We start from the raw sequence: 11,574 nt of genomic DNA, 5'->3' as shown, positions 1-11,574 counted from the left end.
GTAAAAAAGTTCCTAAAAACTTTAGTATGGAAAAATAGTATTATCTGAAGCTTAATATTAATATAAACATTATAGAAAAAATACATCTTTACATAACACCAAAATACAATTATATACAATAATATCTATTACACTTAAATTATATATCTTTAAAAAAGTCACCAGACCAATAAATTATACACAGCATCAATAGAAATGTCTGGCACTGCTCTAGTGCATGAAACACACACACACACTCACTCACTCACTCACTCACACAAAGTTAACAGATCTGATCACAAAAGCAGGTGTCTGTTACATTCTTAGTGTCTTGAATAAACAGCATCTGAAAGCAAGGAAAACAGATTAGAAAAATCACCAGTCTGTTTTATTTTCCATCTTTAGCAGATGAATATGGTGTGTGGAGAAGTGGCGGAGCACCAGCACTGGCTAGAGATTGGTATGACAAGAGGGAGGCACTGAGCAAGTTCCCACTCACAGCTCCGTCATTACACTTCAGTCATGAGTTGTACAACTCCTGTTATTTCAGTCTTTGGCCTCTCACCTGTGGAGGTGGGAGTCAGATCACCAAATTCTTTTCCACTTGGGAAAGGAACCAGGCTTTGAAGATAGGTCATCAACAATGGAAAGCAAATGTCACTTAGTACTGTTAAACATCACTTGTGTTGCACTGGAAATATACATGGTGATGCATGAAAATAAAACACTTTCTCTCTCCCAACAAGCTTATAAGTAAAATGGACCAGACAAATGTGAGATGTGAGGTAAGAATACGCAAGGGAAACCAGGAAGAGACAGTTGGTGAGTGAAGGAGGAAGCAAATATTTCTGGGTGGAGTGAGTTTTAATGAGGCGTAGTCTTGGAGGCTGTTCCTGTCATAGGGGACAGCTTAATAATGTGTGAGATAGAAAAGAGTGTGAAAGAAAGCTAATGGGAGTAGTAAGGTGATGGCACTAGGAGGTATATATGATGTGAGTGAGTGGTGCAGGAGGAAATGAGATCAGAGACGTAGGTGTGGAGGTGAAGCTGGGATTTAGTGGGGAAGCCAATGAATCATAGAATCATAGAATCATAGAATATCAGGGTTGGAAGGGACCCCTGAAGGTCATCTAGTCCAACCCCCTGCTCGAAGCAGGACCAATTCCCAGTTAAATCATCCCAGCCAGGGCTTTGTCAAGCCTGACCTTAAAAACCTCTAAGGAAGGAGATTCTACCACCTCCCTAGGTAACGCATTCCAGTGTTTCACCACTCTCTTAGTGAAAAAGTTTTTCCTAATATCCAATCTAAACCTCCCCCACTGCAACTTGAGACCATTACTCCTCGTTCTGTCATCTGCTACCATTGAGAACAGTCTAGAGCCATCCTCTTTGGAACCCCCTTTCAGGTAGTTGAAAGCAGCTGAAGAGGAGAATGAGATGGCCAGAGTGACAAGAGAGGAAGACAACCGTAGCACCAGCATTTTGGATAGAGTGGACGAGAGAATGTCTGACAGGAGGTTATAATAACCCAAGCAAGAGATAATGCAATATGTCCCTAGCTATTAAATTGTGAATCTGAAAAGCTTTATAATTCAATAACTTTGTTCCTACCTCTGTGATACTCTGGATTCACATTTTCATATATTGGAAACAAGGGATTTTCTTGTTCACTGCGTAGCTTTCTTGCTCTTAACACGTCTCTCACACACTGATGTAAATAGACATACTGACACTGGAAAAGAGGGAGGGAAGTGTCAGAAATTAGTGAATCTGCAAAGGAGTAAGAAAGTCTCACACTCAGATGCCATTGAATGGTAAAACATGGAGTGTTTTGCAACACCTTTGTTCTAAGGGAGATAAAAAGCCATGTCAGTTGTTATGGGAATGTATCTTTTTCATAAGGTTATTATTTGAGCAGGTTTGGAAAATTCTCCCATGGAAACTTTTTCCACTGAAAAATGGCATTTTGTTGAAACTGAAAATTCCCGTGGGATGTCGATATCAACATTTCTTTTGGAAAATAAATTTTAAAAAAAATTCAAAAAATGTCAAAAAGTTCTGTTTCAACAAATTTGGAATGGACTGTTTCAATTTTTCCAAATCAAAATGGACTTTTAGTTTTGAAATAGCTTTTATTTCATACTGTTAAAATAATGAAAACATTAAAATATCGAAGTCAAAATGAAATGTTTCCATTGACCTAAAACTTGAATATTTTTCAAAATGTTTGTTTCATGGGAAATTTCAGAATTATTTATTTTCATTCTGATTCAGAACTAAACAAATTTTGAAATAGCAGAAATTCCTGTGACATGGAAATTCCGGGTTCTGCACAACTGATCTGTGTAGCAGCTTTCCAGTTTACTGTTGCTACCCATGCAAAACATTAAGCCTCATGTAACATAATGAAGTAAGCCCTAGTCAAGTATGTTTTTCGACCTTCCTGATAACAAGAGTAACTTCCTGATAACTTCCTGATAACTTCCATGCTGGGCAGGGAAGTGCAGTTAGGCCCTGTTTATACTGGACAAGGAAAGCCTGTGGGACCCTTTTCTAACAAATTATATTTAAATATGGATGGTTTTTACCAAAAAAAGTCAATGTTCTTTCCCTTGCTAGTGCTGACAGGATTTAAATGTGCTATAAACTGGTTTATTAGACTATGATATTGACTGTGACTTCCCTGGTTTTCCAGCAAGGTTAGCCCTTGTCTATGCAGACCAAGTGAACTGTGTTAGCTCCTTTCTAAGGCTAGTGTTTGAATAGTTTACTAGAAAGGAGCTAAGATGTTGTTTTGACCAGTGTGGACAGGACCTAACTGATATGATCTGCTATTCACCCAGGTTGCCTTCGCTTATGCATAAACTGCTAATTCTCCATGCCTTGCCGTTCTCTCAGAGCAATGACCACAGGAACACTAGCATTACATGGCAAATGTATTGTAGTACCCATAGACATTAGTGAACACCTCCTCATAGGCTCTTGCTTTTAATTTTTCTTTACCTTAAAAGCATCATTTCCCCAGGGACGGCAATTTTTTTTCAACAATTTCTCTTTATTTGCATAACAAGTTTGATTGTTGCTCTGTGCTTTTTTCTCTACTGTCCTCTCTCTGGGAAAGTTACAAAACCTGCTGTCATTCACATAAGGCTGCTGTCTCCGGGGAACAGAATTCTGCACCCCACCCACCTATTCAATGGAAATTTGGTCAGCGCACAGCATCTTCAGTTAGCAGATACTGCTAAGGGCTCTTGCTGTGAGTGAAATGGGGCAGTGATTCCCTGCCAGTTAGGCAGCTGTGGAGACCGCTCCCTATCATGCTAACCAATATTATTTCATTGTTTCCTTGTGTCCTCCTGTTGTCGATTGTCTGGAAGAGTTTACAATCTATGTCTCAAGGAGGGGCTGTCTTTTCATTCTGGGTCCGTACAGTGTGAAGCACAATGAGACCCTGCTCCACATCTGGGGCTCTGAGCTGCGGGGAGAGGGCTGGAGGGACTGTGAAGTCCTCTTTGGCCCCAGCCCTGGGACAGCCTGCCTGCACCCCAAACTCTTCATCCCCAGCCCCGCCCCACCAAAAAGCCCACACCCCCAGCCAGAGTCCTCACCCCCCTGCATCCCAACCCTCTGCCCTAGCCCTGAGCCCCCGCCAACACCCCAATCCCCTCATCCCCAGCCCCAGCCAGAGCCCTCATCCCCCCACACTCCAACCTTCTGCCCTAGCCCTGAGCCCCCTCCAACACCCCAAACTCCTCATCCCCCCCGAACCCTCACCCCCCCCAGTGTGTAATATAGGGAAATTGTTAAATGCTTACTGTTTCCAGTCCATTTTTATAACATTAAAAATATATATATAATCAGCTTACAAGGCAGGTGTGGGGGGGGCGGGCAGGACATGGACCTGTTCTGGTCACCACCAATAATTATACAGACCTGCCACCCCTGCTGAGGTTCTACTTCAATACAAATAATAGAGTTTCCACTTCCATATGCCCACCCTCCCCATCCTAGGCTCTCCCAAATTAACAGGTGAAAATAAAACCTTCTTTTTACACAAATATAGAAGTGGATTTTGGAAGTTCTTCTAATGAAGCCATGAATCTGGTTCATGCCAGATGCCTCAGGTTCAGTGGAGCCTAGAACTCCAGCAATTCCCAAAAATAGCTTGCTAAACACAACCCTTGTAGTAGTTACCTCCACCCCAGGATTATGGGAAACCTTCAATGCAAGAAGAAGCACCAAGAGAAGGAGAAAATCATTTATAAAAGGTTTGTTAGAACTTCTTTCTGTGCTGGATGCACTCCCTAGCCTTGGAAGGGGAGGGATCAGACTATTAATCTGGGCTCAATTCAGTTTTCATTTTGGCTATAATTTTATCCCTGGGATAGCTCTGGGAATTCTCACTGTTTGCTGTATTGAGGCTGTCTACTCCAGGGGCTTGCGTGGGACTCAAGCCATCACTGCAAGGGTTCGGGATAAGATGGAAGAGGTGGTGATAGCTGTGGTGGGTTGTTTCCACAGCATAGTATATGAGTTCTCCACACTCCTGTCAGGCATTTTACCTGGGTATGGCATCTGATTAGGACTTTATGCCAGGCTGCCACCGAAGATCCACAACCAGGTCTGGGAAATTCTGACTTTGTACTAACTAGAGCTCTTCAGTGATTAAGATAGCATTGAAATAAAATTCAGTGTCTCCTCATGCCAATGTGCAGCCTTTGCAGACATCAGCAAACTTAGCCACCCATAACATAACCTCCAAACTGCAACAAAGAGCTACATTGGTATTAGGCTGCACAGCCCAGTAAACCTGCTCCAATTTCTCTATTAACACGTTCCACAGAGACAATGTACAAGCTGCCTCCATTACTCTGTTATTAAATTAGTCCCTAAGTGTTTAGCCACCAGTCTCTGAAAGTGATTTTCCTGCACTTTTAAAAGCATAAAAGACTTGCTTATCCTGTGCTAACAGGATAGATTCAGTCCCTTCTGCATAATGGCTTAGGAAAAGATTGATCTTCCTTCCCAATAGCAAAATGAAAGATGGACATGTCAGCCCAGTAAGTACAAGGACACCACACAGCTGCAAGGTCAAAGTGCTACTGTTTTAAAATAATAAACACTTGAGTAATTATCTCCATCCTCCATTGTTTTCTCCCTTTATGTCTGCCTATCTATCCATCTTAGTGCCCATCCCCAATGTACTTAAATGCTTATGTTCCTTCCCCCAATATATTTATCTAACTCAGTAACTCCAGTGCAATGTGCTGTTAAAGGTCTGCTGCACTACACTCCTGGGGGTGATTGCAGTTCAGTGGCGGGTGAAGTGATCCCTATTTCTAAGATGTGTATAGAACTTGATATGTAAGGGCCCGATGCAGCTCCATGGAAGGCAATGGAAAAAAATCCCACTAGCTTCACTAGGAATAGATCAGGTTCTAAGTGCTACAGTACCTGTTAACTATCTTACAGTGGTGCCACAAGGCCTAATTTATGAACAGTTGTGAAGTGCTTCGAGCTCCTCAGGTGAAACTCTCTCTGTGTTCAAACTATTATTATTATATTAACGATGAAGATGTGCCACGCTGTGCCATCTCCAAAGCTTACCTCTGTCTGAACCATGTGCACCCTGTGAAGTCTTAGATCATGCACTGCTCCATAAATATCCACTGAGTCCTTAGAGTCTAGTTGCTGAAGGATTCGATCCAGTGCAATGAATGTGCCTGTCCTACCAACACCAGCACTGAAAAGAGAGGGAAAACACAAACCCGCTGGGTCAAAGCTCTCACCCGCTTTACATTTCACTCAGGCAAGGAACAGACTGGCATTGCTATAGATCCATCGTGGTCTTTGGATTAACTGCACTATACAAGTGGCAGCTCTAGGATTTCAGATGGTAATAGTTTACAGTGGAGGTAGATTTTTCGTTTGGAGTCATAGAAGAGCTAGTTGTGATATCTCCTGTTCCCGTTTGTCACTATGGATGAAGTTAGGCTGACAGTTCAATATATCCAAATCTGTTTGTAAGGAGCCTTTAAAGTTGTTTTCTTTCTAGAGATGAACCGTTGATTCAGACTATGACCCTGAATATGGACCCAAATGTTTTACATTTTTGGGTGAGGTTCTTTGGCCTGTGTTATGCAGGAAGTCAGACTAGATGGTCACAATGGTCCCTTCTGGCCTTAAACATCTACGAAGATCTGGACACACATTTGCAGCTCAAATTTACCACTAGTTATGCTTCACTTTTTCTTAATTAAAAAGGGGTAGTGAGACATTGGGCCAGACCCAGCAGTGCAAAGGAGACTTAAAAATCTGCCAAAAGGCTGCAGCTGAGGGTCCCCCTGGAATAGCAGGTGTGTCAGGGACAGTGCTGTAGTGGTCCAACCTGGAGGCATGACCTCCTGAGAGCTGTTATTCACTGGCACGAGTCGGGCACCCAGCATCTCTCAGGATGAGGGCATGTGTGTCAAACACTGTTCCTGACCACCTAGCCCATAGTCTGTCTATTAAAGCCTACAGCTGTTCCACAGAAATTTAAGCAAAAGTTACCCGCTGAGAGACACCAACATTAGAGATCTTTTAAATATATTTTATAAAACTCCTGAACCAATGATATCCTACTTTCATTTATACCTGCAATGCAGAATGGTTGGTCCGGTGTCTGGAGTCCTGTTGATATAATCCCTTACAGTTCTTACAAACTGGATCAGGGACTGGGTGGTCTCTGGAACTCCATGGTCTGGCCATACTGTGTAATGAAAGTGACGAATGAGCCTCTTTGAGTCAAGCTGCTCTTCCTGTCAGATAAACAGAAATGTGGATAATCAGGACAATTAAGAGGCAGATGTTCCAACACACCACGTCTTTGTAGTGAACATCATGTTCTGTTACAGCTGCCACTAGGGAGTAGGTCACTGGAGAGCAATCAGGATGTGTGAGGTTTAACCATGCTAAGTTTTCCTGACAGATTTTTTTAAAATAAAATAAAATAAATGAACATACACTACAAATTTTAAACTCCCTTATTGTCCATTCCGGAAGCACTGACTCAGACAGCATCTCAACTATCAGGTCTCCGTAATACAAGGAATCCTGGTCCAGGGGCCAGTAATGATCGCACTTCACCTGTATGGACAAAGAAAAGAATGTTTCAGTAATAACAACAGCTGGAGCCAACCTGTCATATTTAAACACCTTCTTATCTACTCAATTTTTGCATAGGGTTCCTAACTGTCCCCCGCTTCCAAGGAGGCAAGAAGCAGTCACGCATCAGTAGATGGACAATTAAGGCAGCTAAAATAATCCATATGCACATGTAGTCAACAAAAGATCTAAACACATGCTTAATTAAGTATGCAAAAGGTTCCATTGCGTTAGGCATTGCTTAAGTACTTTGCTATGTCAGGGCCTAAACAGCAAAAAACATTTCTACATACAGTTATGATTGCTTGCATTCTTTAGACTATGTTTAAAGCAGAGGTTGATCTGGGCGTTAGGCATTGCTTAAGTACTTTGCTATGTCAGGGCCTAAACAGCAAAAAGCTGCTCTGGCTTTTTAAAAAAAAAACAAACAATGCAATGGACTTGGATGTAACCATTACCTCTGTGTGTCTATATGGGGGCATCAGGGAAGGAAATAATATTTACGGTTTCTACAGTTTAGTCACTTGCCTTTGTACCATACATAGAAGATGTTTTTATGGTGGCTCATATTCTGATTACAGCAGCATAAGTTTTATGAGGTTGTCATGGACAGTGAAATAAGTGAAAGGCCCAGAGAAGTTTCATAATTGTAATATACTAACCTTAAATAAATAGACCATGAAGTACATGTAATGCATGGTGCTTATCTCATGATCTTTATTGATTTCCACCTTTAGCTTCCCATATCCCAACCTTTTGTAAGTTGTTATCCCATGCAACATTATGTCTATCGACTGTGTTGAGAAGCCCTTATGTAAGTAGTCACGCAGAAGCCACTCACTGTGATTACAGATGCAGAATTAGGCCCTTAGAGATTGCAACATCTTTGGGTAATTGTTATATTTACCCTTTAAGTGCCATGTGTGCTTAGGATACTGTGTTTGTGCTGTGGGTTCTATTCTTAGCTCTCACTGACCTGCTGTGTGACCTTGGATTAGTCACTTCACCTCTTTGTGCCCCTGTTTCCCCACGTATCCTTTTTCTGTCTTGTCTATTTAGACTGCAAGGGCCAGATGTTTAAAGGCATGCAGGCACCTAACTCCTACTGCAATCAAAGAAATTTAGGTGCCTAACTAGCTTCAAAAACCTGGTTCTAAGCTCGTAGGGGCAGGCATTGTCTCTCACTACACATCACTGCCTAGCATAATGGGACTTTGATCTCAGCCAATGTCCGTGGGTGTTAGTGTCATACAAATAATAAATACAAAATTTAAAAATAGTAATGAATAAGCAAGAAACCTCGCTACTCACTCGGCCCTTCTCGACACACTGGGTTACCATGACAATATTGTGAACATTCTGTTCCCATGCCATCTTCCAGAAATCATCTTTGGTGCCAGGCAAAGGGCCCTGAGTCGCAATGTATTCTCTGCGAAAATTATTGCCCTACAAATCCAGAAAATTCCAATTAGTTTCTATAATGCCAGAGAAAGAGACCTTATAGCAACTGCAAACAAACCACCACTGTTGTGGCATCAACATCTTCACTGCAGCCACAGCTTGAAAACTAAAGCATGCCCTAAACTCTGGAAGCAGAAGGCTGGTGGGAGCAGAGAGGAGGAAGAGAAAGTGCCAGTGTATTTAAATATTGCTGGAAGGTATTTATTATCATTAGTCAGAGATTTTTCATCTTTCTATTGTGTTCAGCACTGCCCTAGGCATTTTGAACCACTGGGTTTTTGTTTTGTTTTGCTGTTTGCCATTCATTAATTGAGCTCTGGATTGAAATCTGGATCGTTAGGGCTCTGTTATTATCAATCATAATTCCCTGGCAAAGGGCACAATTGTAATCTCAGCCAATTTCACCATAATACAAGGTGCAAACACTTTCAGGATGAAATACAAGTCCAGAAGTATGATCACAGTGACCTTTCAGAAGTTGTCCTTGGCCAATTATAACAGTACTCTTATATAACTATAGCAATCCAGGGAAGCAGTTTTAAGAGCTGACTGAATCAGCCTCAGTTAACTGTATGGCAATCAGACATGGCCTTTCAGCGCACACACACAAAAACAGTTCTCGGACTTTTAATTAAAACCAGTGAACATATGAAAGGAGAATCTAGAATACATAAGAATCTAGCTACATGTTAAGTTTCACAAGAAGATGAAATTACCATTGGAGAGACAAGAACTATAAAAAATACCATTGAGCCACTTACTGGTATGTAGCTTGCATTAATATAATCTGAGCAAGGATCATCATCTACGTTGGAAAGCTTCACTCTCGATGTATCATCTGGGAAGAAATGTATTACAAGAGGTTTATGCGTAGGTCTTGATTTTCATCCCTTTCGCATAAATGGAAATGTGCCCATGTAAAAATACTGACTGCACTTTCACAGTCAGAGTTGGCAGGTTTGTTTGCAAATGATAGCTACCCACATTTGCACAACACCTTTCACCATGGGTGTTCCAAAGGATATTGCAGCCGATGAGCGAGATTGTATGCAAGGAGCTAGAACCACAGAGGTCCATAGGCACGTAACTGCCTCATTTGGCACCTCAGTCCACAATGTAGGTGCCACTGACATGCTCAAAACTACCGTTAAGCTCCTGCCTACCCCGGTAAGTGTCTAGGGGCAGGTCTTCACTACCCACCGGATCGGCGGGTAGTGATCAATCTATCAGGAATCGATTTATCGTGTCTCGTCTAGACACAATAAATCGATCCCCAAACATGTTGCCTGTCGACTCCAGGACTCCAGCTCGCCAGAGGTGGAACCAGAGTCGATGGGGGAGCTGCAGCGGTCGACTTGCCGCCGTCCTCATGGCCAGGTAAGTTGATCTAAGATACGCCGACTTCAGCTACACTATTCACGTAGCTGAAGTTGCGTATCTTAGGTCGATCCCCTCCCCACCCAGTGTAGACCAGGGCTAGGTTTCCAATGGTGGGCATGTGCAAAGCTGCCTAACAGATCATACCACCCCACAGCTAACAAACTGCTCAGACCTATTGCTCAAGCTGAAGCTCCAAAGCAAGATTCTCAAACTAGGGGCTCCCCCACCAATCTCTCATGTGAGGACCAACCCAAGAGATGTGGGCACACACCTTCAGGATCAGCCATCACACGAACGAGAGTGTGAGCGTCTATCCCCAAATGTAGTGGCCAGAGTATTCACTTAGGGTGCAGGAGATCCAGGTTTAAGTCCCGCCTCCAATTATTTATACTAAGTGGAAAGCTCCAATAGGAGAGAAAGAGAGATCCACCCACAATACACAATGCCCTGGGGGCTAGGGACTCTCCTTGGATGTGGGATTTGTGGGTTCAAGTCCTGGTTTCAAATCAGAGTGGAGATTTGAAAACAGGTCTCCCACATTCCAAGTGAGTGCTATAAACACAGGGCTATTGGCTACAATGGGGTGGGTCTCTCTTGTCTTTCAGGAGAATGGTCTGGGTTTCATTTGCTAGGGCATGGGTTTACCCAGCTCAGGTGCCTAATGTCAGGAGAGGATTAATGGTGGAGAATTCTGAGCAGAGGGAGGTGCTTCCCTCTGGCATGTCAGGTAAGTAGAGGCCCAGACCAATGGGAGCAGGTGCCTAAGTACCTTTGTGAATCTGGGCCCTAAGTCCTGTCTCCTTCCTTTTGCATGACACTGATGGTTTCACAGGATCCCTGTGATAGGTGCCTACCTCCCCTCATGCATTGATGGGGAGCCTAAATGTCTAACTCAGGATGGAGGGCTGGACAGAGTACCTACTGGGTAGGCACTGCACTGCCTAAGTACCTTTGTGGATTCAGCCCAGGGAGACTTCACCCCATTTTCCCACAGGTGAGCACAATCCCATTGCAGAGCACAAGCCTCTTCCCTGGTTGTGCTCTGGTGGATGCCAGCTACTTGAAAGAGGTAGGGAGTTAGGATAATGGTGGGACTGTGGCTGCATCCATCTTTGCCCCTGACGGCAGAGCCAGCAGTGCATGGAGGAGAGCACACACTCTTCCCCTTGACAGAACAGCAGTGTCTCCACTTCACTGTGCAGCCCCCTGGGAAAATGCTGGGTGACTGAGCAAGACAGCATTCCTCCTGAGTCTCTGGCTGCAGAGTTGCCCGTCCAGAGCAGACTGAGACATAGAGGTACCATAGCGCCATACACACTTTGGGTACTTCTACCTGGCAGTTGGGTGAGTACTTCCCAGCATGGGTAGACAGACAAGTGCAACTCTGCTTGAGCTAGCGTGCTACAAATACAAACCCTCCCAGACCTACTGGGTATGTAGGTGGGTGGGTAGCCCGAGCCACTGCCCATGCTACCCCCAGCTACACTGCTATTTTAAGTGCACAAGCTAGCATATGTCTGTCTATCTGAGCTGGGAAGCACCCTCCAAGCTGCAGTTAGACATACCCACCGCGGGATCCCTTCACCACTACTGAAATGCAGCCATCTC

General features: G+C 43.4%; 1 protein-coding gene across 1 annotated transcript in view; it reads right to left on the bottom strand.

The window, feature by feature from the left end:
- Positions 1–302: 302 nt before the first annotated feature.
- The window catches only part of PTPRB (protein tyrosine phosphatase receptor type B), a 104,958-nt gene continuing 93,686 nt past the window's right edge, over positions 303–11,574 (bottom strand). Inside the window, exons 28-34 of the mRNA XM_077807743.1 lie at positions 9,348–9,424; positions 8,437–8,571; positions 6,985–7,107; positions 6,616–6,779; positions 5,587–5,722; positions 1,591–1,711; positions 303–325 (exon numbers count right to left, since the gene is read on the bottom strand). Coding sequence (XP_077663869.1) covers positions 303–325; positions 1,591–1,711; positions 5,587–5,722; positions 6,616–6,779; positions 6,985–7,107; positions 8,437–8,571; positions 9,348–9,424 — 779 coding nt within the window. The remainder of the gene's footprint in view (positions 326–1,590; positions 1,712–5,586; positions 5,723–6,615; positions 6,780–6,984; positions 7,108–8,436; positions 8,572–9,347; positions 9,425–11,574) is intronic.

Source organism: Eretmochelys imbricata, chromosome 1 (genome assembly GCF_965152235.1).
Source record: "Eretmochelys imbricata isolate rEreImb1 chromosome 1, rEreImb1.hap1, whole genome shotgun sequence".
Taxonomy (NCBI): domain Eukaryota; kingdom Metazoa; phylum Chordata; order Testudines; family Cheloniidae; genus Eretmochelys; species Eretmochelys imbricata.
This window is presented reverse-complemented; position numbering and strand designations above follow the sequence as displayed.